Genomic DNA, 27,144 nt, shown 5'->3' with positions numbered 1-27,144 from the left:
GAAATCCTGAGTTTTGAGAACTTCAGTTCACACATGCTCAGAAGAAGCTGGCAAAATTACTCTCCTAATAATAGTTCTTCTTTTTTAAAGCTCTAGAAGTGCCAGCTTAACTGGAAGCTCTCCCAAGTGCACAGGACAACCGAGCGTATCCTAATCTAAGGCCACGAGAGCTCCGCAGCAAGTGCCATTAGAGCTCGTTGGCAAACCCATGCTACCAGGCACCCGCTCATGAAAACAGAGCAAGTGCTCAGATGTTAACGCTCCCACGGCATTTTGGAACAATCAACAATGTGAATGCTGAGAACTGAACCCAAAATAGCTGGGAGCGAGCCCGGGCAGACTGGGAGAACCGGGAACAGAAAGCTCCAGGCGCTATAATGGAAATCAGAAAGTAGAAGCATAAGTAAATAAATAAAGGATGTGACAGGCGATGTCATGCCAGGGAAGAGCGTAAAAAAATGATATTTAAATGTTCCAAATTTTCTATTGCATGGCAACATGAAGCTGTTGGAGCAGTGCGGAATTCCAAATAGAAACGCATCAGCAATACGTAACAAACATACACCGGTATGCAAATATCAGAACACTCGAAAAGAGCAGTGGCTTGATCTGGACAGTCACGTTCCCCGTAGCATTTTGACTTTTGGGAATGAAATGTCTCTGCCTCGTTTCCTCACCTGTAAAGTGGGTTGAAAAGGACCCCTCAAGAGGAGTGCTCTGGAGGTGGCTTCGGTGCTGTTAACAAAACACTCTGCCATTCTGGTGAAAACAAGACAGAAACTAATAATTTTTCTTTTAATACAAAATTTGGATAACAAACCTAAATAAAATGAAATATTGGCTGTTCACTCACTTAATGGCTGCAAAAGGCATAGCATGTAAAATTATTATAACATTTCAGGTTTTCTCATAGCACCCAGGAAAACGGCACCGAGCTACGCTGCAGATAAACAATACTAAGATTTTTGTTTTAAGAACATCGTAATACCGTGACAGACAAGGATCCCCCTAGCTTGACATACCCCCCGCGAATAAAACGAGAAGAACGTAACCATTTCTCTGGTATGCTTTCCCCGTTTCTGGCAATTGACTATTTTAATTTTAAAGCCACTTAAAAAACTTCAAAAGCTGGAATTTGTCGGCTTAAATTCCTTTTCCATGTAGCTTGGCCAGTTATCATTTCTAAAGGACATAAGCAGTATATCCAAGATAGCAATATTGCCATTTATAATGCCTGTAAAAGTGGTTAATTTCTAACTCCAGAGCTCAGACGGAGTATGCTGCCCTTTACAGCTTTCCTGTGTAGTGGCCAAGTGCGGAAATAAAGCATTCACAGCAGCAGCACCTGTTTATACGAATTCCAACTGCTTGAGAAATCTAATGCGATTTACCCACAACCGAAGTGAGCAACTATTAGAGAAAAATATGCTCTACCTTCTACGACTAATTACACAACCACATTAATAAACTCTTTAGTTTATTCTGGCAATTCTCCCTCAACGCTTTAGAAGACTGGTGTGCTTAGTTTTCGGTAAGGCGAGAGAGACAAGACAAAAAACACAACCGATATAATATTTAATCTTTGAAGACATTTTTTAATACTAAAGACCATAAAACCCTTAGAAATACGATTTCTTTATGCCATATACTTTGTCTTTAGTTCTGGAAAATACATTTACTTTTAATTAAATCTTTTAAAGCAGTATCTTTAAATTTAGACTAGTATAGGCTGTAGGAGAGTAATTATACTCACGGCACAAATTCTGTTACAGTTAGTCTTAACAGTTTTCTTCAGTATTTTGGAGATGCATCTAAATGTCTGAGAGTGAAAATGTTTTTTTAAAGAGGAGATATGCAATACAGTATAAGGAATTATTTGCGTGACACTTCACCTGCATGTCCTTCTCCACATAGAAGAGATTTGGCTAAAACTACACAAGAAGTCAAAACAGTCGTCCTGGTTTTGAAACTTCTGGCTAGTAACAAATATAACAAGATGATTTCATGAAATAGGATGCCAGGCAGAGGAACGGGAACTCTTATGTGCTTTAAAGAATGCATTATTTTATACAGCAGACATTACGGACCAGGAGAAATTTCAAAAACAACGACGTCGGAACGGAAAGAGTTTAACTTAAAATCAGGAAGAAGCCACTAGTTCTAGTACTGAGCTTCTGATGTAAGCACACAGTGCTTGATGTAGGACTCAAAAATGCTGAGAAGCCTGAGCTACCAAAAAGGCAACGTCTAATTCAGCACGAGAAACGACCTGCTCAGTGACCTGCTGACTTGTATTTAATAGGTGTATGGGACGCCAATCCTCAATACTTGAAATTTTATCTGACCTGTCTGAAGTTATTGAATGTTATTTATGTTGTTTCCTCCTTGATGTATGTTCTTTAAGCAATTTTTTCTATTATTTTCTATTCAAAGCATTTGAACTGAGTAAATCTAGATATAGAGCAACCACTTGAAAATGTATTTGCTCATATACGTTGTTCTGCAAAACGTTACCTTAAGTTGACATTGAAGGTAAGGCAAAAAAATACAGATATACCATGAAATAACTTTAAAAAAAATATTACATGTTCTTTTCAGTAATATCCGTCCTAAGTTAAGGATATTATGCGTCTATGCTTAGGCATAGAAAAACAAACAAATCATATTTAGCTGATAGCTACAAGAAATTCAGAAACTGGGAGTGACTGAAAGACATCAAAGAGCTGCTGCGTTCTTTACCAAACAGGAGCTCAAGCCCATTAGCACAGCCCAGACACTGCTCTTTCTTTGTAAAACATGAGGAGGTGGCCAGAGTACAGACTTTGTGCAGCTGTTCTGGGGGATAAAAAGAAGAAAAGTAAGAGAAGACAAAGTTTCGCCCAGAGTAGACCAAGCTCACTTCAGATCTGAACTGCTTTTTCACTCCACCCTGTTGCTATCTTTAAAAATTCTACAGATGTACTCGACCTCGTGGCGAAGCCATATTCTCAGCACAAAAACCCGAGAGTTCTGTTGCCAACTGAAGCAAACGCAACACTCTGAAACAAACAAACAAAAGGCCTACATCTCCTTTTTACAGCTTTTCTTCTGAAGTACCTTCATGCTACGTCACTCCAGAATCTACACAAACAATGCAGCGTGAATTATAACTGATAGCCAAAGTTATGCTTCATTCAGATTTCTGCAGTTTTCATAGTTCACGCTAGTCTTCTGATCACCCAAAACCTCTTTCAAAATGCCATGCAATTACATCTTAAACACTGTAACAGGGGAAAGTGAAAGTCAGTGTCCTAAAACGTGTTACCCTCCTCTTCTTGGTAGTCACGCTCTGACTTTTGACACTCATTCCACTGAACAGCTATGTATTTAGAAACCATTCCTCTTCTCTCATAATGCTATGAAACACACCATTTAAAAAGCTTTAACGCACAAAAATTTATCTTACACAAATATGTAAATAGTTTCTCTCTATATTTTGGTGTAGCACTTTATTTTCAATCACTTCTCAAACTGCTCCGGAAAGTCCAAAATCATGCTTCTGGGTGGATACAGTAGTACATTTTTTTTTCCCCTCCACTGTATTAAAACCAGTGCTCTGACACAGTTTGGGTTTTACACAAATCAAGTTCTTCTGGTACATGAATGATGCAACCTTTCATTTTTAACATCACAGAAAGTTTGCTTATTCTACTGCTAACTTTTAAGGAATTTAAATCGGCTTTATTCAGGCGTTTTGTCTTTCCTGTCTGTTGAAAACACTACTCCAATCTCAGAAAATAGTTCTAACATCCCGACTTACATATTGGGATTTCCAGAGGATGGAATTAGTGGTCAAGGATTTAAATATCAATCAGTATCTCTAGATGCAGCAGACATTCTCACATGTATGCGATATTCAAGCAATCATGAAATTCCAGTTTTCTAACTTTCTCGGTTCTTTGAAAGAATACAGAGACATTTTAAAGCTGTATCACTTTGTTATACACCCACTGGATAGCTGCTTCTCACAATGGTGATAGATTCCACTTCAACTACCAAGTCTAATATCAAACAAGCCCTGCTATCAGCAACATTATCACATGAGCACGCTTGATCTGCTTGGCCAGTCCATCTAAGCACTGACAGTAAAGTTCTGTACAGAAGGGAAGCGGGTATAACTGACCTGCTTACAAATAAATTCAATCGGAGTTCTGCTAAGAAACCTAGTAAGTTTGTCCTACAGCATTTGTTGCAGTCCTGTTTGGATACCGAATGCAACCCAATTAATAAGAGTATTATAGAAGATTCCAAAGTCAGTCATGTGAGTACTTGGAGACATTACTAAAACCAGAAACGTGTCAGAGAGCAGGCACACACAGCCTGCTGACAGACAAACTCTAGCAAATCTTGTCCCCCAGGAGCTTAAAAGGTTCCCACCTCCAGCTGCCCATTCCATTCCTCCGCTGAAGGTTCCTGCCCCTCCTTCTCCCTTCCTGGAAATTCACGGGTAGGAATGCGCGGTGGTATTCAGCCACCTCAGTTCAAAATCTGGCAATTTAAACTGCTGATGAGTTTAAACTAACGTTTTGGACTTCACACTGAAAAAAGCCCTCTCGCCCCCTACCACCCCATTCTGCTACAGTAGCAAACTATGAGGGGAGAGTAATGTCAAAATGCACATACGAGCTGCCTCTTCAGGATATTTAGCTGTCATTTTTGATGGCTTAACGTATTGATAAGGCTGTATCAGTGAGACTTTGAAGAGTCTCCTCGTTTTGCATCTCTTTCCCTGTGCATAGTTCCCTTCTTGGGTCCAAACAAATGTTTTCATCCCCAACCGCATGCCTATAGAACTTCCCAGATTCCTTCTTCAGCAACTGACTCACCCTCTGCCTGCGGTATGTGGTACTACCGCTACTACGCTTTTGATATTTGAACCTGCTCGACAGAACCGCCTTTGCTATTTCTCATTTCTCTAGCAGGCAGTGCACCCACCCTGCTCATCTAAGTTCATCTAACTGAACCTGGTGCTTCCGCAGTTTTTACAGTCAATCTTTTCTTTAATGAACGGCAAAACGTCACGTACTCTCATTAAACAGCTGTCTCTAAATAAATAGTAACTACATCGGTAACATGAAAATCCCAGAAAAGCCACAATGTGAAGATTTGTTTCCCATCACATGTATAGTCAGCACAAGAGAAACGGACTTGACAGAAATTTTCTCTTTCAACTGACAGTTTTCAAAAGACCAGATTCGCACCTAATGCCTCTTCTCTGCCACTCGGAAACCCAGACAGACCCCCTCAGCTGTTTGAACTAATACTACCAGGACTTTTGAAACTATTTTGGATCTACAGTTATTTTTTATTTATTTATGTGTAAAGCCTTTAAATTATGTCATCAAGATAAGACATTTGTCAGTTATTCTAAAGTGAAAAAGTCTGCTCAAAATAGTATTTCTGAGTTGCAAATGTTCTCCATCACCAATTTGAAATAATTTCAAAATTGTTGATTTTATTCTACATTATAGTCTGTCTTTTAATTTTTAATTGATTAAGTGATTTCTTTTTTTCTTCATTACAAATTGTTTCTAAAAACAGTGAAACTATCCGTTTCCTTTAACTTTGTACCCACTTTCTTCAAACTTTTGCCAGGTTTTCTTCTAGACTAAGTAAAAGTGGTTTCATTTGTCTCCTTTATGCGTAAAGTACATTCTGCTGCCTACGAAGGGTATTAATAAAAGGAAATTACAAAGTCAATGTCATGACTTAGTAGGGATGAGAGTTAAAAGATGATTCTGCACGTGTCGTGGCTCGGTCACTATACGCTGACTCCCATGGCTAGCGTTCATATCAGAAAAGTTTTTTCCATGCGCTAAAAGTGGGATCAGTGAAGTGATCTCATCGTGACAGAGCTAGCAAAACTTTCTCTTCCTCAAGCCAAGGCATGACAGTCTCTGCCTGGTGCTTTTACAAGTGACATAAAAATACTTTGTGATGAAGGAGTCGTAACTGACGTAGGAAACGAGGTAAAACTAGAGTGAGGTGAACCAGTAGCCCCCAGGCTTCTTGACACAGAATGCAAAGCACAATGAAGCGTGAAAGCTTTGGCTGAATCAGCGATGTATGAGAGGACTTTACCTAACATGGCTTCGTACGCCACAGGATGGGCAACGGCAAATCTGTCAGGAGCCAAAAATGAACTCTGTTGGGCTCCAAAACGCACTTGGAGTTAGTTTTGGAGCCAAGAATGTGTGGCTCCATGTCCAATTAAGCATTCATACGGCGCTAAATGAGACAGTGTTATAAAATATCAAGTTCATTCCTAAACCAGAAATTTAAAATTCTCTGAAATTTTCTTGCTGGAGGACTAGCAATAAGAACAGAGAGCCAAGTCAAAATTTCTACTTGCTTATCTTCTTATTCTCCATACTTTGTAGATCCAAAGGAAAAAAAATGGAGGTGAGAAGAAGGTTAAAAACAAAACCCCTTCAACGCAGTCTGGAAAGACTTCTCTTAGCCACAGCCTTTCCAGGCCAGTTGTAAAAACAGCCCACCCAGAAGAAGTGCAAACTGGAAGGGGGCTGTTGCAATAGAGACAAAAATTCCCCAAGTTGTTCACAGCCACGTTTATTACCCAGAGCTGCGTAAGAAGCTGTGTGTTGCTACTGTCTCTTAAAAGAGCTAACATTTCAATAATTCATAAAAGACAAATTCAATAAAGGAGTTAGAATTTTATGCTGATATTTAGGAAGTATATACGTGGCCCTGGACACAAACTGTTCTGTCTGCGTGTACCTTGTTAGAGCTGATCCGTCTTCAGCGGAAAAACAAAGAACTCACAGCAATCTCCGTGGACAGTCAGTGCCAACACTTGCTATTTTGTTTACAGACGATTAAAGGAATCACTCACTAACCTGAACATCAAAGTAGAAAGATCTCAACCAAAGGCATCAAGCTGCTCTCTCTCAGAAGACCACTCTGATCATCAGCTGCTGAGGGGGATCAATCCTGCTGAAGTGACAACACTATAAAAAAACCAAAAAAACCACATGATTAATAGATCAAAGAGCGCAAAAGAACACAGTTCCAAAGTAGGACAATTCTGGGGAAGAACAGAAGAAGGAGGGAGAATTCTACATTTCAGACCTGCTCCCAATCAAATCTCTGCATTTTGTTCAATTAGTTTGTAATGAAAAATGAGGAAATTCCTTAAAGTAAGAACCGGCCTTAGGTGCTCTGCTGGCCTGGGCCTGAGTACACTGCTCAGGGATACCGAATATCCACACCGAATACCTTACACCACCGCCTCTTGGAAATGGTCTCCCAAACTCTTCTGCATCCCCAAGATTCTATATATTTGTTTTCATAAGGATAGTATTTGACCCCTTCAGACTAACACAACTTAGATAGCTGACAGCGACTTCTGCCATTAATATTATGCCACTATTCTTTACCAAACCCCCCGCAGATTTTATAGTTTTCACAGAACAAATTGGAACTGGCCAGCAGACAGCTATTGCGGATAATACTCCTCCCTTCTTCCTTCACAACTGCCTTCTTTGTTTCAGATTTTTTCTCCTCATTTTGCAAGGTTTCAGTCATCAAAAAGCTACAGAAGGTTTCTGTGTTCTGAAACAGTAAGAGATCAGTCCTTAATAAATTGCACCATCTGTCTTCCCCAGCACACTGTGCTTTTAAGTAACATTTATTTAAGGGCTCTACTAAAATAAATCCAAAAATACATAAGCAACAGCCATATTTATTCATTTGTCTTAAAAACACATACTAATTTGGCTAAACCTTTTGATTTTGGTCTTCTTTAGGTATTGACTGCTGCTGTGGAAATTGCACTATTTTACTCCTATAAGTTCTGCCTTAATTACTTAAGTTTTCCCCAGCAGCAGAGTTGGTTTGTACCTAATGAAAAACTCTAAATAGGAACTGTAAGAACTAAAAGCAAAAGCAAAGGCAACTGAGCGTTTTGTTTGTAGATACAAGAAAAGAATTGCATGCACGTTTGGAGCTATCTTTTTGATTACAGCAGAGATTTCACAGCTGAAATGCTTAGGTTCCCCAGTTTGCAGTAAAAGCTTCCTTGTTGCTTCTAAGTCTTCAAATATTTGGGGGAAAAGTACCCACTTTTCAGTAACTGTTGTCCAAGGTTTCATTCAGTAACACTGTGCTCCAGACCATAAATCAAAAACCTTTACCTCTCAACAATTAATGTTCTGAATAACAAATCAAAATATAAAATAATAACAAACCAACAAAAACCTTCACACAAGAAAGTCTCTGTGTTTCTGGAACTCTTCTGGAATATCAGGAAGGCTGAGAATTACCAAATGCAAACCGCCAGAATTTATCATCAGAATAAATGATGATAGGAACGCCGTGCTGCCATCCAGAGAGACCTGGACAGGCTGGAGAGTTGGGCAAAGAGGAACCTTATGAAATTCAACAAGGGCCAGTGCAGGGTGCTGCACCTGGGGAGGAATAACCCCCCGCACCGGGACAGGTTGGGGGATGACCTTAGTGAGGCCGCATCTGGAGCACTGTGTCCAGTCCTGGGCTCCTTGGTTCAAGAGGACCAGGGAACTGCTGGAGAGGGGACAGCAAAGGGCTACCAAGATGATGAGGGGACTGGAACACCTCTCTTATGAAGAAAGGCTGAGGGATTTGGGTCTCTTCAGTCTGGAAAAAAGATGGCTGAGGGGGCATCTTATCAACACTTATAAATCCTTAAAGGGTGGGTGTCAGGAGGATGGGGCCAGGCTCTTCTCAGTGGTGCCCAGTGACAGGACAAGAGGTAACGGGCACAAACATAGGAAGTTCCACCTAAACATGAGGAGGAACTTCTTTGCTGTGAGGGTGGCAGAGCCCTGGCACAGGCTGCCCAGAGAGGTGGGGGAGTCTCCATCTCTGGAGACATTCCAACCCCGCCTGGACGCGTTCCTGTGCCATCTGCTCTGGGTGACCCTGCTCTGGCAGGGGGTGGGACTGGGTGATCTCCAGAGGGCCCTTCCAACCCTATAATTCTATGATTCTATGAATATTGCTGGAGAGCCTGTCCTCTTGGGGCCTGTGACTGGTTTCATTACGGCAAATGCACAGACACACAGAAATCAACAGTTCAGTGGAAATGAGGTTCCCAACTGCAAGGCATGTCCCCATAGATATTTTCATGTCCTACATTCAGTGATAAACGGGGATACTTAAGGTCCTACAGATATGTGCTAGAGATACTTAAGGTCAGTGGAAACGCAGAACATTAGTACTTTTTCCTCTTCTATTCCCTACCTTTATCTGCAAAGATTTTTCTTCCCTGAGTCACAGACCTGTCTCTCAGTTACACAGCAGGGGAAAAGAAACAGCAAATCATCCCAGAACACGCACACGTCAGAATGGCCTGACAGCCCACCCCTTCTTCTCCCTGTCCCTTCAGTCACCAGGAGGCCTCCAACATTTTTAGACCCTTGGATCCGCGCTCCAGTTCCAAGTCACTGCATTGAAACCTTAGGGCTGGGAAGCTAAATATAACTGAACCGCTGCTGACACCTCTTGTCCGCCCTGAGAAATCCATGTTAATCAGGCCTGGTGTACTTAATACAGTGAAATACGTTAAAAATAAGCCATTTTACAGACTGTCTCTCCCCCCTCGGTTCTCAGTCTGGTGATGATGCAGGTCCACGGAGCAGGAATGGGCGCCAAGGTGTGTCAAGGAAGAGGATGAGGAGCTGGGACCCTGTTGGAGCAGAGGTCCAGAGGAGGCCACAGAGATGCTGGGAGGGCTGTGAGAGGACAGAGACGTCCTCTGCTGTGAGGACAGGCTGAGAGAGCTGGGGGGGGTTCAGCCTGGAGAAGAGAAGGCTCCGGGGAGACCTTCCAGCCCCTTCCAGGCCCTAAAGGGGCTCCAGGAAAGCTGGGGAGGGACTCTGGAGCAGGGAGGGGAGCCGTGGGACGAGGGGGAACGGTTTTACACTGAAAGAGGGGAGATTGAGATGAGATCTGAGGCAGAAATTCTTGGCTGTGAGGGCGGTGAGCCCCTGGCCCAGGGTGCCCAGAGAAGCTGTGGCTGCCCCATCCCTGGAGGGGTTCAAGGCCAGGTTGGACGGGGCTTGGAGCAACCTGGGCTGGTGGGAGGTGTCCCTGCCCAGGGCAGGGGGTGGCACCGGGTGGGCTTTAAGGTCCCTTCCCACCCAAACTATTCGATGACTCTATGACAACCCTCTCACCGCCTCAGCCGAGCTTCGCCATCGCCGCACTGGGAGGAGCGAGGTGAAAACCTGCCTCGTCCTGCAGACGGCGCGGGGCCACAGGGCCAGCTGGGAAGGAAAAAGGATTCCAGTTACACGTCCGGCTACTAAAGGTTTCCAGATAAGATGATTTACGTGCTGAGCGTGTGTAACACAGGCAAATCAACAGGAACATCCTATAGGATATTTCCTATAGGAAAGAAGGTAGGGAATGGCAAGGCATACCACCAGTGAAAGCAAGATATCAAGTGAAAGCAGTGATATCAAGAGAAAAAGCAAGCTTTCACCTCAAAATACGATTTACGTTTTATTAAATAAATGCAGAAATCCACCAGAGCTACGAATACCAACTTCCCTGTGCAAAGAATACCTAAGAAACATGGCAGGTGGCAAATAATTCATGCACAGAAAGTGCTCCAGCACGTTACAACCCTTTTTCTTTTCTCCTTTTCGTCCCCCAGAGTTACAAAGGAACTAGGACAAGCATCCATACTGTCATAATTAACGGCGAGAGTCCGGAACAGCAGCCCCAACCCCGGGTACCGCTCCCCGGGGATGCGGACGTGCTGTTCCAAGGGCCCACGGCAGTGGTCAAGGACCGGGGCCCTCCTTATGGCCACCCAGGACCCGCCGGTCCCTGAGGCAACCCGGCCGCGCCGCCATGTCGCGGAGGGGGAGGGGGTGGGGAAGGAGCGGGCGCATGCGCGATGTGAGGGGGCGTGTCCTCGCCAAGCCCCGCCCAACCGGGGCGGGGCCACGCCCCTTTCTCCGCGGCCCCTGCGCGCCCGCCGCCGCTGCCGCTCGCTTCCTGCCGCGTCCCCGTCGGAGCCACCCCCCTCCCCTTCCCCATCCCCTGCGAGCAGCGGCCGGGCCCAGCGGGGAGATGAACACGGTGCTGTCCCGGGCCAACTCCCTCTTCGCCTTCTGTTTGAGCGTGATGGCGGCCCTCACCTTCGGCTGCTTCATCACCACTGCCTTCAAGGAGCGGAGCGTGCCCGTCAGCATCGCCGTCTCCCGCGTCACGCTGTGAGTGCGGGCGGGAGAGGGGAGGGATGGGGGCGCCAGGGCCGCAGAGGTGAGGGGAGGCCCAGCCGCCCCGGGAGCTCCCTGCCGCCGCCGTTGGCCGGGGCCTTGGCGGTCCCCGCCTCCCGGCCGCTCCCCGCCGGGGCCAATACGGGAGCCCCACGCCGGCCTCCGCCGCCTCAGGGCCCGGCCGGCAGGGAGCAGGGGTGGCCCCGCCCGCCATGGGCCTGCTGCGGCTGCCGCCGCTCCTTCAGCAGGGCGGTGAAGCGGGGCTGACAGGAAGATGAGGTGGTTTAACACAGCTAATGACTTTGTGCATTTCGGGTTTGGCCGCGTTAACGAGCTAAAGCAGCTCATGGAGCCTTGGAGCAGTCCCTGGTGTGTGACAGGAGCGGGTGGCAGCAGGGTTTGTGTCTGACTACTGTGTCTAGTTTTGGGTCCCTCACTCCAAGAAAGACACTGAGGCGCTGGAGCGTGTCCAGAGAAGGGCAACGGAGCTGGTGAGGGGTCTGGAGCACAAGTCTGGTGAGGAGCGGCTGAGGGAGCTGGGGGGGTTCAGCCTGGAGAAGAGGAGGCTGAGGGGAGACCTTCTCGCTCTCTACAGCTCCCTGAAAGGAGGGGGTAGCCAGGGGGGGTCGGGCTCTTCTCCCAGGAAATAGGCGATGGGACAAGACGAAATGGCCTTAGGTTGTGTCAGGGGAGGATTAGGATGGATATGAGGAAAAACTTCATGGAAAGGGTTGTCAAGCATTGGAAGAGGCTGCCCAGGGCAGTGGTGGAGTCACCATCCCTGGAGGGATTTAAAAGCCGGGCAGACGTGGTGCTGAGGGACATGGGTTGATGGTTGGACTTGATGGTCTTAAAGGTCCCTTCCAACTATGACAATTGTATGATTTTGTGAAAGGGGGGGTGAATGCAAATAAAGAGTGAGAACTGCTGTTGGCTTTTGGATTGGTTTAATATCTTAGGAAAATAAACCCCCCTATTTATGCTAGATTGAGGATTGCAAACAGTGTAAAACCAGCATAAAAGCATGGTTTTGGGTATTCTGATGAGCTTGACATATGTGAGATTGTTGCAGCAGGTCCAGAGGAGGCCACAAGGATGCCGGGAGGGCTGAAGACCCTCTGCTGTGAGGACAGGCTGAGAGAGCTGGGGGGTTCAGCCAGGAGAAGAGAAGGCTCCGGGTAGACCTTCCAGCCCCTTCCAGTCCCTCAAGGGGCTCCAGGAAAGCTGGGGAGGGACTCTGGATTAGGGAGGGGAGCCATGGGGTGAGGGGGAATGGTTTTAAACTGGAAGAGGGGAGATTGAGATGAGATCTGAGGCAGAAATTCTTTGCTGTGAGGGCGGTGAGCCCCTGGCCCAGGGTGCCCAGAGAAGCTGTGCATGCCCCATCCCTGGAAACATTCCGGGTCAGGTTGGATGGGGCTCTGAGCAGCCTGATCTATTTGAAGATGTCCCCACTCATTGCGGGAGGGGTTGGACTAGATGGCCTTCAAAGGTTCCTTCCAACACAGACCATTTTGTGATTCTATGAGGTAGCACACTACCACCTAAAGGTTGCTACAAAGAAGATGGAGACTCCCTTTTTACATGGACTCGCATGGAGAAGGCAAGGGATCAAGGGTACAAGTTAATCTAGGGGAGATACCGATTGGACACGAAGAGTAGAATTTTCACAATTAGAACAATCAGATGTTAGAATAATCTCCCCAGGGAGCGGTGGAATCCCCAGCATTGGACACTTTTAAGATTCATCTGGGACAGGGTGCTGGGCCATCTTGTCCAGATTGTCTTTTGTCAAGAAAGGCTGTGCCAGGTGATCCTTGAGGTCTCTTCCAACCTGGTATGCTATGATTCTTATTTGGGTGAAACCGTAGTGCCGTGCCAGTCTCTTCCGTGGTGCAGAGATCTGGTGTTAATGAGAGGTGTTATACCTTAGTTGCTTCTCTTAATCTTCTGAGAAGTTCTGCACACCCAGTTACTCCACCAGATTGACAGTGATTGAGAAATGAAGTCAAGTGCTTGATAGGGCTTACTATTTAAAAATATATTGTTTTTTGCGAAGGGCTGGAAATTCATAACAAGGCTTAAATCGGGAAGTTTTAGTGGTATTTTTCTTAACTACCATCTCCAAAAGTGTTTTTTTCTGCTGGTGGACTTTTTTTTTTCCTTTGAGATTACTAAGCTTAGTTTTAATTAAATGATATTTTAATGGACTAATTTTCAAACTGGAATAAATGTGACTAAGAAGTTGATAATTCGTAAAATGGCTGTTACACAAGGAATTAAAGTTCATAGCTGATTGCCAGCCTGCTGAGGGTAAGTTTGGTAAATTGATAAGCTTTGTGAGTGTGTATGAAAATATCTGTTGTCTTTGTTATTGTCAAGTTTCTTTTTCTAATGTGGTTTAGTGTGGCAATGTCAGATATTCCTCCAAATAAGGGTTTGTAATAAAGTCTTCCAAAACGATACGAGTTTCCATAATGTGGAAGAAAACAAGCATTTTCTTTATACTGCTGCTTACATACATTCCAGGGAGAAATCTTGTGTAAGTTGCATGAACTACAAACATGAACTCTGTTTTATCGGAATGGTTGGAGTGTCTCGTATGAGACTGAGCACTAGAGGCTTTTATTTATGGCAAGTTAAGGAATAATGTTGAAAATGGTTGCCAGCAGACAGCTATGCTGCCGGTGTTCCGATCAGCTTTATATATTTGGGGATGGCTAATGCATGTTTTATGAAAATGAAATGTGGTGTAGTTTAGGTACATACAGATAGACTTTTTCCTGTTAACCAAAATCTCTATAGGCTATTTTTATAACTTAGACTACTGTGGTGGCAAGGCCTGTCATTCAAAACTGGGGTGCCATAATTTCTGTAAGGCAGGTTTTGTTTTGTAATGTTGATTATGTTTTAGCCAAAAGTATTTAAAAGAAAGTACAGAAAACGGATAAGGGAAATAAGTAATAAGAATAATAATTTATGTAACACATGAAGGAGAAATGATGAGAAAGAATAATCTTGTGTTTTCTTTTGTCTTAGAAAAAATGTAGAAGACTTCACTGGACCTAGAGAAAGAAGTGATCTGGGATTCGTCACGTTTGACATTACTGCAGATATCCTTAATGGAAAAAATGGTTTGCGAACATTTTGAAATGAGAACATCTTGACATCTATTTTTGTTACCCTACAATCTACGGATATTCAGGACTTGAGGAAAACTAACAATTTGTCTTAAAATATAAATTTAAAACACTGAAAAGTAGGGCAGTAAAATAGAACTTGGAATAGGTCTTCTGTCTCTAGTAGATGACACAGGGCAAGTTGTTTTCTCTCTGTTTTTTAGTGCCTGTTTTTAAAACCAGGCTCTGTAGCAAAGTGTACTGTATCTAATAATGGGAAGTGCATTTTGACATCTGGACAGTATTACCATTATGTGAAGTTTGTATTGGTGGTTTGGGGTGTGAATTAATTGCAGAGTTTATGTAGCATACTATTTTGACTGTCGTACTGAATCTAGAAGCTCCGATGCGCCTTTCAAACTCACTTTGCTGTGAGGCTTTCAAAGTTCTGGCCACGTAATACTTGCATACAAGTACCTGTCTTTCTTTAAAATTAAAAAGACATTGTAATCTTCTATTTGCTTAGATGTTAAACTATCAAATCTTTAACATTAGATAGCATGAAATGTATTGGGAAGTGTATGAGGTACTACAAAATTTATCACATTACTTTTTGGCCTCTTTCTCATTGCTGTTACCTTTTCGCAACTTCTCTTTTGTATTTCTCTGCTTCTCTGTTTGGTTTTTATTGCGGAAAGAGGGTTGTGTGGGACTGTTTCTGTTTGGTTTTGTTTTGGGTAGTTTTTTTGACAGTAGAAGGGAATCATTTAGGGTCTTGATATACAAAAAAAAAAATCAGTATTTTTCTGCAGAAGTCAGAACCGAATAGGAGGCAGCATGCTTTACCTCAGGTGATTACATTAAGCCTTGCTTTGCAGCTGGGCTGAGATTCCTGGGATTTTTCCCTGTGTGCTGTTTTTTGTCACCATGTTAGGCAGGACGTTGATTACCTCTGTGTTTCGGTTTACCTGTTTTGGAGAATACTGCATTGTGTAAGCAAACCAAACAAAATACAAATCTTGAATGCATGTGAACGCTGGGTGAACAGGTTAATCAGACTTCTGCAGGTGTGTGTTGCACAGGAATAAGAGGGATATTTTTTTTTTTTGTCAGCTGGAAGCAGGAGAGGTAGACTCCTAATCTGAATTTTACCTCTGAAATACTTACACATGTTAAAATCAGAGACTAAAATTCCAAAGTCAGTGAATTGAATTGTATGCAGTGTATGTGGGCGGAGGCAGAGCAAGGCAGGGGAGGACCTCTAAAAGAAATGTTCTTATACAAGGATTAGCCTGCAGTATGTGGCCGTAAAGATTCCATGTTTTAATGACTTAATAGTACCAATAGTTTTAAAAATTTTTTACAAAAACTCAGACTTAATCTTTCATGCCTGGCGTAAATAAACCTTGCAGTGTCTAGAGCTGTAAAATACAACTTTCTGGTAGGCCCTTTGGACAAAATTTGTAAAGAGCTGCTGGTACATGGGCTCTCTTAACTAACAGAAACAAGCTGTTAGTCCTAGAAGAACTAAATAAAATGGGAGCTAGAAAAAGCAACTATGAAAAGGGAAGGGGAGGAGACAGTTTTCACAAGCTCTTTTTAGCTTACTTAATTCGTGACTAACTTTACCAAGTGTTAAGAAATCCTGCAAAGGAGATCTTCAGAATCTTGCTTGTTGTTTTGAGTTAGATGATGAAAAATGTTGACGTGAAACAGTTCTAGGCATTCTTGCAGCAGCATCAATTAATTATTTAATTCTTTCCTTAGTGCCTTTTGAATTAGCAGCTTAAAAACATGATTCAGTCTTGGGGTGAGTGGAACAGGATAGAACAGATTTTGAGACTGGTTGGGGAATCTGTTTAATTTATTCTTCAGGATAGTGGTAAATAGAATAAAAAAGAGGAGTGGGAAATAAAAGTTTACAGCTAATCTTTATTGTTGAGTTAAAAAGTCTTTTTCTTAGCAGTCTCACATGGTGCATTTTATTGCTAAATCAACAGACAAGTATTTAGAATATCAGTTTTATTATACAGATGGTCTCAAATGGCAGTCATTAGGTCTTTACTGTTGATCAAAAATCTGAGCAGAGTTTTGTTCCAGTCTAATAAGCTGACTTTCTTTGTAGTAAGTAGGTAATTAAATCTGCTAATTCCTGGTGGCCCTTCCAATGTGCAATACTTCCCACCTACGAACTTCTCTAATGTGGGTATTACAGGCTCTTTGAACTCTCTACACTCCATCAATTTTGTATTTATATACTGTTTAATGCTATTGTATCTCGATCCACAGTTGGATACCAGGGTTCTTTGGTAGTATAAACAATAGCTTTGGAGATATTTACTGAAGAATTCTGTCTTGCCCTTTATGTTTAAGGTTTTACAGTAGATTGTCTTTCAGCAGCTTATGGTAACTAGCTTGCGGTGTCAAATGCAGAACTCTTAAATCATTGGAGCAAATAGCTGTTAAATTTCATAAATATTAAAAAGAAAAAACAAACTGAAAACCTGTTGCTTTAATATGATTAAAATATATACATTAGAACTCCTGAAAGTCCTCTGATTTATAAATAAGATGAGGTATGTTGAAAGGTAAGAGCTCACTGTAATTACCGTAGTCTATTTAGATGTAGTAAAAAATAAAACAAGGTTATGTAAGTACAATATGGTATTTTTCTTAACTCGCATACATCTGCAGAGTATATTTGACTGGAATGTTAAACAATTGTTTCTATATTTGTCTGCAGAATATTCAACGAAAAACAATGTAAGTATCGAAAAGAAAGTTGAAGCAATTACCCGTTTTGTACTGCAGCTATTTTTAACATTCTGAAGCTCTGCTGGGAAGAGTTAAGGCACCAGCGTTTCCTTCTACCTTGGGCTGTTTTCACTGGCCTTCATGGTTGTTGTTTTCTTGGACAGTTTAGCTGCAGGGTGAGAAGTTCACCCTTGTAAAATTGATGCGTGCCCAGCACAGCCGGAGAAAAGTAACACATACCTTGTTGTTTACCAGCAGTAGTGTGTTGTAAATGAGTTTTTTCACTTATTCTGTGCGTTTTAGTTTTCTCTAACAGTTGACTGCTGTGAGAAACAACGTACAGTGGCCTCTGGTGTGGCCAGGTGTGGTGGGTCTTTTGTTCATCGATCATAAAAGTGTTTGCTCATACCAGTTACGGTGGCCCCGTAATACATTTATGTCATCTTGTCGTATTTCTCAAAATAATTGGCTTTGCTGCATCCTTTAAATTGGTTACTGCTGCTGTTTCACTTTGGATAGCCATAGGCTTTTTTCATGGAGCTGGTAGGATCTGTGTGGAACAGCCTATGGAAAAATTATTTAATGAAATGGCCCACTAACATGATACCGCTGAATTTTTCTGTTAACTTGCTGCACCAAACTATCTCCCCACTTTTCTTTTTTTTTTTTTTTTTTTAAATTACCTTCATTATTTTATACATGCTGGTGGATATCGTGTTTGTACTAAAATAATTCTTAGGCCTCTTTATCAGGATCTGGGACTTCATTGTCTTGTTTCGTCCTTTAATTTTTTTCCCATTAATCACTAGTTCTCACAAATACTGAGAAATATTTTTTTGAATTTTTTCGAAAAGCCACTTAAAAGAACAGTATAAAGCTTCAAACATTTTAAGAGTTTGGGATCCATCTTTTTGAATTGTTCGTACAGTTCTTGGAGTTACGCTTGCAATTAGAGTAGAGATTTTTTTTTTTTCCATTAAATTTGGAAAAATGTTAAATACCTAGATGGTGTTGCGACAGCTCAATTTAAGTCCTTTACGTGAAATGAAGTCTAAATACTGCTTTGAAAGCAACTTACCTTTGCAATTCAAAAGGAAAAATCCATCATACTTTGTAAGTCTTTAAAGCTTATGACTATTTTATATGGCTTTCTTATGTTTTATTGAGCTATTCTTTGTTGTTTCCATTTATTCTGTGCCGGACTTCAGTGTATAGTAGTACTAGTTCCCCTCCCTTCCTCTGTAAAGCATTATTTTGTTAAATTAGTTGTGGATTGCAAGCATGTACTTCAGCTTCAGGGTTTTTAGATGAATAATGCTATGAAATTCCAGTAACTGAATACAATCTTGTAAGGTACCTTGGTGATTTAATTACAACTGTATTTTTAGGCTCTAAACCAGGTGGTGCTTTGGGACAAGATCCTGTTGAGAGGAGATAACCCCAGGCTGTTCTTAAAAGACATGAAATCAAAGTACTTCTTCTTTGATGATGGAAATGGTCTGAAGTAAGTAAATCTTTTTTTTTTTTTTTAATTATTATTCATGGTTTCTTGATTTACTTGCATACACTTCATTTTAAATGTCTCTTTATTGCTGTGGTAAGGTATCTATATTCTGATATTCTGTCAGTCTGTTGCATCTTTGTAGTTTGATTTTTAGGAGATGATCTTGGGGTACCAGATCCCCTGTTTCTTGTGTAGGCTGGAAGATGCTCTGCTAATATGAGCAATAGGCTCCTGGGCTTCTGCTTCCAGTATCCTCGTCTGTGCAGAACTGGTTCTGTGCTGTGCTCAACTCCAAGGGAGTTGGGCAATAGAAAAAAAAAAAAAGACTCATCTGGAAAATAGGCAATACTTCATGAAGTAACTACACAAAACTAAAAAGCCCATTGTTTCTGGATCAGGAAAACAATTTGTATCCTAATTTGTTTAATATTAGTAATTACGAATAAAATTGGTTAACTTGAGTGTTTGTGCTGATAGTCTTTGTTGCTTTTGCAGGGGAAACAGGAATGTCACTTTGACTCTCTCCTGGAATGTTGTACCAAATGCTGGCATTCTACCTCTTGTAACAGGATCAGGACATGTGTCTGTACCTTTCCCAGATACCTATGAAACAACAAAAAGTTATTAAATTATACCGAACCCTAAGCAAGATATTTTTATACTTGTATATTGTGAATAAATTTTATTGCGGTTTCTTCTCGCATCCCATGCAACCCTTCAGAGAAAGGTACTTAATTTCCTCAGGTCTAACGGCATAGGAAAAGGAAATGAAAGTTCAGGGTTGTTTTTTTAAATATAACATTGAAGCTGAAACTTAAGGGGAAAGGTAAATTGCAGAGTAGTGGTTTAGGGGGGGGGGGTGGAACTGAGGAATTTTTTTTTCTTTCTCCCAGCCATCTGGGTATAGATCTCCGTTTCTTTTAAATAAACATTTTTAAACCAGAAGATAGTCTTACTGTGTTTTTTTTTCAGGTACTGTGATAGTGTGTAGAACAGAAATACACCTTCTGGAGTCAGGTTCTGTGAATGCCTGAAGGAAATGACTATTCTATTTTCCACTCTTTGCTAAATCCATGCTCAGTGTGTGAGAATAAGGTAAGCTGGGGCTTCTCAAGGGCTGCCAGCAGCTCCTTTGCAAACTGATAGCCCTGTTTTGTGTGCCATTAATCTAGCCCACATGCAATTCTGTATTATAAAACACTTTAATAACTGCTTATAATGAAATATTTTCACTGCATTAAGCACATCAGTAAGAGAAGTCAAAGCTTTACCTAAAGGAAGACCGTACAAAGCAACCACTCCATATTTATTGGGATCCACTCAGCGGGAAGAATGAACACGCTCGTTCCAGAGGGAGCTGGAACAATTGAATGTGCTGGGGACTTTCAAAAAGAGCAGACATAGTCTGAAATCAGGAAAAAATAATAGGAAAACTGACAAGAATTGCAGTGTGACAAACCTTTTGAAAGAAGAGATGCAAAAGGTGGGAGCAGAGGCTCCCCCTGTGTTGCAAGTTCACCGAAGGGCTGGTGGATTTTGAGGAAGCCAACGTGCTTTTAAAAGGGAATCTTTAATATCTGTGAATTTTCCCTTTATCTTCTCCGTGTCGGTGTGTTAATCAAAGAGGTGTTGAAAAATTTTCCGAAAAGTGCTTTGTCTTTTTACAAACAAAATTTTGTTCAAGCATGAGAACTAAAAAAGTATTTTCACAGGAATATTTCAGGACAATTTTTCATTTGTATCCAGCATATTTACCTGAATTTCTGTTCTCTGAACTTGTCCAGTTTTCTGCAGATCAGAATAATCAGCGCACTGAAATATGTCCAATTTTTAGTGTGCTTTGGTGTCAAATGTATGTATTGTTCTAAAAACTGTTATAGAGAACTTAATACTGTCATACAGAAGGAAAACAAAAAAAAAATATTTTTGTAGAGATAATTGGGCACACTTGTGGAGTTGTTGTGTTAATTGCCAAGTAAGTGGTTGGTTTATTCATAAATTGTATTCCTGGAATGTTTACTGAAACATCTTTCTTGTGGCTTGGCACTCACCCCCTTCCCTGATTCCTGTGGCAGCGCCCTTCCGATGGACACGGAGGCAAAGACAGGGATCTGCCCTCAAAAATCATCAGGGAGAAATCTACATTCTTCCCTCCAAACAGTTTCAGGGAGCAAGGGGGGAAATTCCTCGCCTGGTAATCCTTGTAAAACCTTTCAAAAAGTAAAATTACTCCGGTGTTTTATTGTGATAGTTCTCAAACCGTTGATAAACAGAACGCTCTTTTATGGAAACAAAGGGCATTTACTTCCTCTTGTCCCTTCTGATACATCTTATAGAAAGAAATGTTATTATTGCTGGCGGCTGATTGCTCTCTTAGACGTGCTACTAACTAAATAATGATGTGTTTTGTAGGGATGTATACAAAAGATGTATTCCCTAGCAACTGCCGTACTTAACGGGAAAAGGCTTCAGACCCTTTTGCAGGAAACTGGAACTGCGAACACTTCTGCTGCGTTTCAGGTAGCGATTTATTGAGGTTTGGAGGCCGGAATTCTTCTCTAGGGGATGAAAAATGCAAATTCAACGTAGCCGGGTTTGCATTTGCTGCCAGGGGCACACAGCAACCCCCAGGAAGGGAAAAATAATGCTTAAAAATATGCATTTACAGCTCTGCTCCCCTGTGCGTGCAGTCTTATTTATGGATTGGCACTATAGATAGTGAAAATAGACATTGAGAAAATGCATTACTCCTAAATATTGGGGTTTTATTCTTTTAACAAGTTCCTTCTAGACAACGGAATTAAAGCTAGCTATTGTATTGCTTAGCAGCCAGATTCAAGTAGAATTCCTGCGTTATTTTTGGATTACAAATGTTAGAAATGTTCTTCTAAAAATCATTTCAAGAGAGGTTTTGCAGGAACATTTCTGTAAAATGAAAGCTATTTAGGTTGAAAATTCAGCTATTGGGGGAGCAATCTTACTCCAAATTTGTGTCAGAAAATACATAGCAAATAACTATTTCAGAGCCTTTGGTATTTAAGGAATGTCCTGGTTAATTTGGCTTCTTTATTTTGGAAGAAAATTGAGATTTTCTTCATTAAACACAGTTTTAAAACTGGTTTTAAGGCACTCTAGACTGTTCATGCACACAAACAAGCGAACAGGTATATATACTCTTTAGCATGAAGGGTCCCGATCTGAGCACACAGGTAAATCCTCGTATTGCACTACTCACATCAGGTGTGTTTTTATTACGCAAAAAAAAAAATCCACAGTTTAGCTTGAACAAGCCAAACTACTGCTGGATTTTTTTCCTGGTGCCTTCCACCGCCTCCCTGGGACCAGTTGTGTGAATCTGCATGTTCCTGAAGCAGTGAGGTGCAGGTAGAGACAAGGGAAGCATTCCAGCAAGTTTCCTTTTCCCTTAGTATTGTGTCACAGTAATAATTCCTTTTATGCAAGTTAGTTTATCCACTAATTGTTCTTAATTAGCAATTCTTAATTAACTTCTGGTTTATGTGGAAAGATTGTCAGAACTTTTTCTCTTTTCTGTTTATTCCAAACTCACGAGTTGCAGTTATGATTTCTTTTTCCAAACATAAGTAGTCTAATAATGAAATTCTAAATCCTCTATGCATAATCTATTGAGAAAACAAAACAAAACAAAACCCTGAATCAGTATAATGTGTTATCCAGACTTAGAAGCTGCTGATTCAGAGTAAAAATGGAGCCAGAAATATCATTCAAAGAGTATCTCAAAGCTGGGACGTGGTCAGGTGGGGGCCCCTGACCTCCTGCCCCCCAGCTCAGTGTCATTGCACACCCAAAGTCCCCTGGGACCCTCCACTGCTTTCTGGCTGTATCCCCTCATGCTCATCGGCCGTGTTCCAGGCCAGAAATTCTGAAAAATTTTCCTTTAAAATCACAAAACTGTCAGAAATGGAGCAGCGAGAAGATAACATATTTCCAGCACTAGAGGGCCAAGCGTTTTTGTCATTTGAAGGCATATATGTATTATACCCATGACTTCGTTAATGGTAGTTGTGATCCAACAGCTTGAAAAATACCTGTTTATTTCCAGAAAGGGGAGGTCATTAATTGGGGACTCCCTTTGCAGAGCCAGGCTTTGGGCTGCAGGCGTGGGGCATTGTTCCTGTGGTGGGACAGGGACGAGAGGCATGGTGCCATCAGTTCGGCCCCCTCCTTGCTCACCATTTTCTGTCTGGGATGATTTGTGTCTGGTAGACCTTACGGCTGGGACAGATGATGGTAGAGATCGGGTTGGCCCATTAGCGAGTGTGCCCAAGTTTGGTATTTCTCTTGGGGGTTTTGCTGAAGTCCGCCCAGGGCTGGGGAGGAGGTGGCTTGGAGCAGTGTCCTCCTGTGACGGTGTGCTCCACTGCCAATCTGTCCTTTATCTCCCGTAACCTTGCCCAAGCGATAACCACCCATGGTGGTCACAGTGGTGCATCTGGTCGCGATGGCTCCAAGGTGATTTCGGGGAGACGGATAACACCACGTCAGCCAAGGAGCAATGCGCCCACCTCACCACACTGGCACTGTGGTCAATATGCAAATACGGCTATAGGTCAGTCATCTAGTGAACAGCCCAAGAGCCCTTTGAGCTCTCCTGCGTGGCAGCGGCTGCATGCCAGGATCTCCCCTTGAGCAGGGACATCTCTCAAGGTGACTTCTCGGGATTCAGAGATTCCTCGCTACAACAGATCCTCGGTAAGTGACTAACAGCACGCTAAACTTCGAAATCTGAGCTAAGTGATAGAAAGGATTGATTGCACATATCTAATCCCTTAGACATAAACCATTGACCAAGTCTGGGACTGGGATTGGATCCAGCTGCACCCAGACTCCTCTCTGAGAAGGACTTGAGAAAGCAACAGGGTCCTGTCTGAACCTCAGCTCAAGGGGAGGGTCTCCCTGAGAGCTCTGTCTTACCTCGTCCTCCATGCAGTGAATAACCAAGTGTGCCTTGCCATCGAATCTTGTTAAAACACTGCCACATTTACTATCAAACTTTGTTAAATCCCTGCTTTATATTAATAAACGTATCGCTGTTTCTCTCTATGAGTGAAGTGCATCGCTGAATCCACGACACCTGGTTAAAATTACAGGCTCCCAAAACTGAAGTAGGGTTCCCAGGGTGGCTTAGTTGCCAGATCTTAGGCAGTACATCCACGTAGTGGATATGACCTTGTAATATGCTTTAGGGGTAGGGTGTTACTTGCTAAATACAGTCTTGGGAACATAGAGCTGGTGGCAATAGGTCTAGACACTGAGAAAAGCTAAAATAAATCTCTAACCAAACTATTCTTATTTGTTTGTTTTGGAGAAGAACAGATGGAGGGATGATCACCAGGACACTTAATATTCTTGAGTTTATTGCTATCTAGATTTTTTTAAATGTTGTACACATGTAAAAGCAGAATGTAATATTGGATAACGAAAATAAGTTGTTTTATGAAGTACTTGTATTTACTTCTGATTTCCCACCACCCCATCCACTTAATCTTTATTAGAAATCTAGGTACTAATGTCTTGAACAACTCATTAAAATGAAGGACTTAAAGATGACTCTGGCTATTTTTATAGCCTTTGTGATTCCTAATGGTAAGATGTTGATTTAACAATCAGTAGAATTACGTGATATTTATGTTCTTCGCAGTTAATGCAAGTTTTCTGTATTGTATTTAATTTAGTCTTACTCCCTGTCGGTATCCCATTGCGTAAATCCATGTGATATGAGAACACGAGCAATTGTATCTGCATAATCTTCAGTACAGATCCAAAACTGGATTTCAGTGGAACGAACTGATGTTGTAATGGTCCTGGGCTGGGTAGGAAGTGTTGCAAATACTGCTTTCTAATGATGTTTAAATGCTTTTTGCCAATAATTATATTTAAGAGGGACTTTCCTCTCTCAAGCTGAAAGTGGTTGGAGGATTTGTTACGTGGAATTCAGCATACGTCACTGAAAACATTGGTTCAGACAGGCAGAAATTCACAAAAATAAGGTCAATAAATATTTTATGCTTCTCATAGTTGTGGGGTTTCACCCTTGGGTTTGGGTCTAAGAAATGTGTTGCTTATAATTGCTAGAAATCCAAGAAGATGGGTGAAATCAAAATTCGGAACAGCTCCAAGTAGTGCTGTGTCTTGGAAAAAGCAGAGAGTAGTCAACGGTTCTTTGATGCTCTGGCATCTAGAGTTGCCACCGCTGTGCCAAAAGGAGGAGGGAATAAAGAAAAGAGAAAAGAATCCTCATATCTAGACAGTACCTTACACCCTTGACTGTGTGATAAAGTTTATAATCATTCTGTATTTGGAGAACAGCCCTATGACAGACACCCCAGACAGGGTGTAAAGGTATTTTTGCAAGAAAGTGGAGCGTGTCTCTTACAAGCTCGGTTGGAAAGTCTAAAAGCAGAAGCCCGTGCTGCCACTTGGTTTAGAATTCAAATTAATGGCTTTGACCCGGGTAGAGGATATATGTTTGTGGGTTTTAATGCCTTTTGCATCTCAACAAGATGATTTTTAATGCAATTCCTTGCTATATAAACAACCAACCTCATCTTTTTTACTGTTTAAAAAAGCATAACACCAGCAAAGCAACTCCCTCCCGCGCTATCCCAGAATAACGTCAAGCTGTACTATGTCTCAAGCCTCTAAGGGAAAAGGGTTGGCAGATTTAACATTTGCCATTTTCTTAAAATAGGTGGGATTTGTCCTTGCAAATACTTACATCTTCCAAAAGGATATTGATATAAAAAGTTCATGAAATGTTTTGTGACATAAGAGCGTAAGGTGTTGTCTTTGACTTGGTGAATAGTCTGCACTCCTGTTTTCCCTTGACCCCAATTTTAATAAGCTATTGATCAGAAATGTGCCAAGCAGCTGCTGGCTTCCTGAAAATGGACAGTAAGCCACTCCTCAAAGGCAGAGAATTCCATGTAGGAACCCATCAATATTCATCAACGTCAGCGGGTGTCTTCAGATAAGGTAAGTCTGGTTGTTTTCTTGGATATGTCGCATAATAATAATAACGTCATGAGTTCATTAGTCATGTCTCTCTTTAATGCTTTCCCTGTCCCGTCAGGTGGAGGAATTGTTCAAGTACTATAACGTGTCTGATTTTTTTAATGTTAGAGAAAACAAATAATGCGGAACTTCCATTTGTATTTTACTGAACAAACTCTTGTCCCTTCAGGGAGCCCCAATAACTGTGTATGGTACATTTGTGTATCTATAGTTCAGTGTAATCCTTCAGGAACTGCTCAATACCAGGGAATTTTAGCAATTTGGTTTCGGTGCTGCTTGTACTTCTGGGGAACCTGCGTCACACGCGGAGACGTCTCTGCCCAATTCAACTGGGTGCAGCACCAGTTTAACGCCTTTGCTCCTGAGGAGCTATAGGAGGTGGAAATGACTTGTTTGCCTGCGGCCAGCAAGCTTTTTTCTGGCTCTGATGTTAAATTCTTTTTGTCTTTTTTCCCCCTCTCTTTTTGTTCTTCTTTGTTTTGGTTTTTGCTTTGGTCGTTTTCCTTCTGTCACAGAGAATCGCAGATAATTTGCATTCAAAAGGCCCCATACTCTATTGTCATTACATTCAAGGTAGCTGGTTTATGCTCTCTTTTTGGCAGTGTTGTAGCAAACTATGGCTTTTACATTGCACGCCGCCAGAACTGCACGTTGTGATATAGGGATTTAACAGATGTTCTACCGGATTTTAATTCTATTTTATTGGTAAATAAAAATGGATGGAGGCAATGGCTTTTACTTTTTTTTTCCCCCCCTCTCCGTTTCATTGGGTTCACGGTGATGCTTCTGCAGGGCAAGAGAAAGTCTTGTCAAATAAAATTTTATTTTTGTTTGGCATGAAGGATCAGTTTTCGTAGCTGAAGGCGTCCAGGTATTTGATATCCATATAGGCTTTCGGTAAAGGCCAGTTGTCAGCTTTGGAAGTTTTGAGGTTGTTTTTCCCCGCTCTTCAACTTTGTCAAACACAGTATTTTATTTGCTACCTCCATATTAAGGAAATCATAAAATGTTTTACAATTTCCCATTTTTGTGTGAATATTCTCTTTTTCTCTCCTACTTCCCTGTTGTGATCCAGCAGGATTGTTTTTATTCTGATATGCTGACCCCTTTGTGCACAAAACTAGTTTCTGAATTAATATTTTACCAAGACGTTGTGTTAAACGTTTGCTTCATAAAATCACAGGTGCTCAGATACTGTAAAACCGAGTCCTACAGATTTAAACTGATAAGTCTCAAAACTTTTGAAAGAGAACCTTCTGTTCTTTCATGAAAGAGTGAAATTCGGAAAGCCTGCAGTTTATCCAGTTCTGGGCAGGCCCCTTTTCTTGCTTTTTGTAGTGCAATATCCGTCGTTTTCTCCCATGTCTTTGCTGGTTCCTAAGAAATCTGCTTAAATAAAGATACAATTTGTATCTTCATCGCAGGTGGGACTTCTGTAGGTCAGTAT

The 27,144-nt window shown here is 41.8% G+C and overlaps 2 protein-coding genes across 4 annotated transcripts in view; one reads left to right on the top strand and one right to left on the bottom strand.

Annotated features, from left to right (window-relative positions):
- The window catches only part of ASB5 (ankyrin repeat and SOCS box containing 5), a 44,452-nt gene extending 33,157 nt beyond the window's left edge, over nucleotides 1-11,295 (bottom strand). Inside the window, exons 1-4 of one of the 3 annotated variants that reach the window (XM_063337116.1) lie at nucleotides 11,187-11,295; nucleotides 10,215-10,304; nucleotides 6,897-7,007; nucleotides 678-759 (exon numbers count right to left, since the gene is read on the bottom strand). The gene's annotated coding sequence lies outside the window, so the exon portion shown is untranslated. Of the gene's footprint in view, nucleotides 1-677; nucleotides 760-6,896; nucleotides 7,008-10,214; nucleotides 10,305-10,728; nucleotides 10,865-11,186 lie in introns of those variants that run through there. The other 2 variants (XM_063337118.1, XM_063337117.1) reach the window with 2 other exon arrangements.
- Nucleotides 10,974-19,623, top strand: SPCS3 (signal peptidase complex subunit 3). The gene is made up of 5 exons (XM_063337126.1): nucleotides 10,974-11,261; nucleotides 14,307-14,382; nucleotides 17,075-17,149; nucleotides 18,529-18,644; nucleotides 19,140-19,623. Exons 1-5 carry the CDS (start codon nucleotides 11,119-11,121, stop codon nucleotides 19,270-19,272), a joined length of 543 nt encoding a protein of 180 aa, XP_063193196.1. The 5' UTR covers nucleotides 10,974-11,118; the 3' UTR covers nucleotides 19,273-19,623.
- Nucleotides 19,624-27,144: the final 7,521 nt, after the last annotated feature.

This window comes from Chroicocephalus ridibundus, chromosome 5, assembly GCF_963924245.1.
Source record: "Chroicocephalus ridibundus chromosome 5, bChrRid1.1, whole genome shotgun sequence".
In the NCBI taxonomy this organism is placed as follows: domain Eukaryota; kingdom Metazoa; phylum Chordata; class Aves; order Charadriiformes; family Laridae; genus Chroicocephalus; species Chroicocephalus ridibundus.
This window is presented reverse-complemented; position numbering and strand designations above follow the sequence as displayed.

Bases quoted from the DNA above. Each gene is read 5' to 3' on its own strand.
- SPCS3 (XM_063337126.1), top strand. From the start codon at position 11,119: ATGAACACGGTGCTGTCCCGGGCCAACTCCCTCTTCGCCTTCTGTTTG. The intron at 11,262-14,306 runs GTGAGTGCGGGC...CTTTTGTCTTAG, and splicing joins GCCGTCTCCCGCGTCACGCT to AAAAAATGTAGAAGACTTCA. The intron at 17,150-18,528 runs GTAAGTATCGAA...CTGTATTTTTAG, and splicing joins AATATTCAACGAAAAACAAT to GCTCTAAACCAGGTGGTGCT.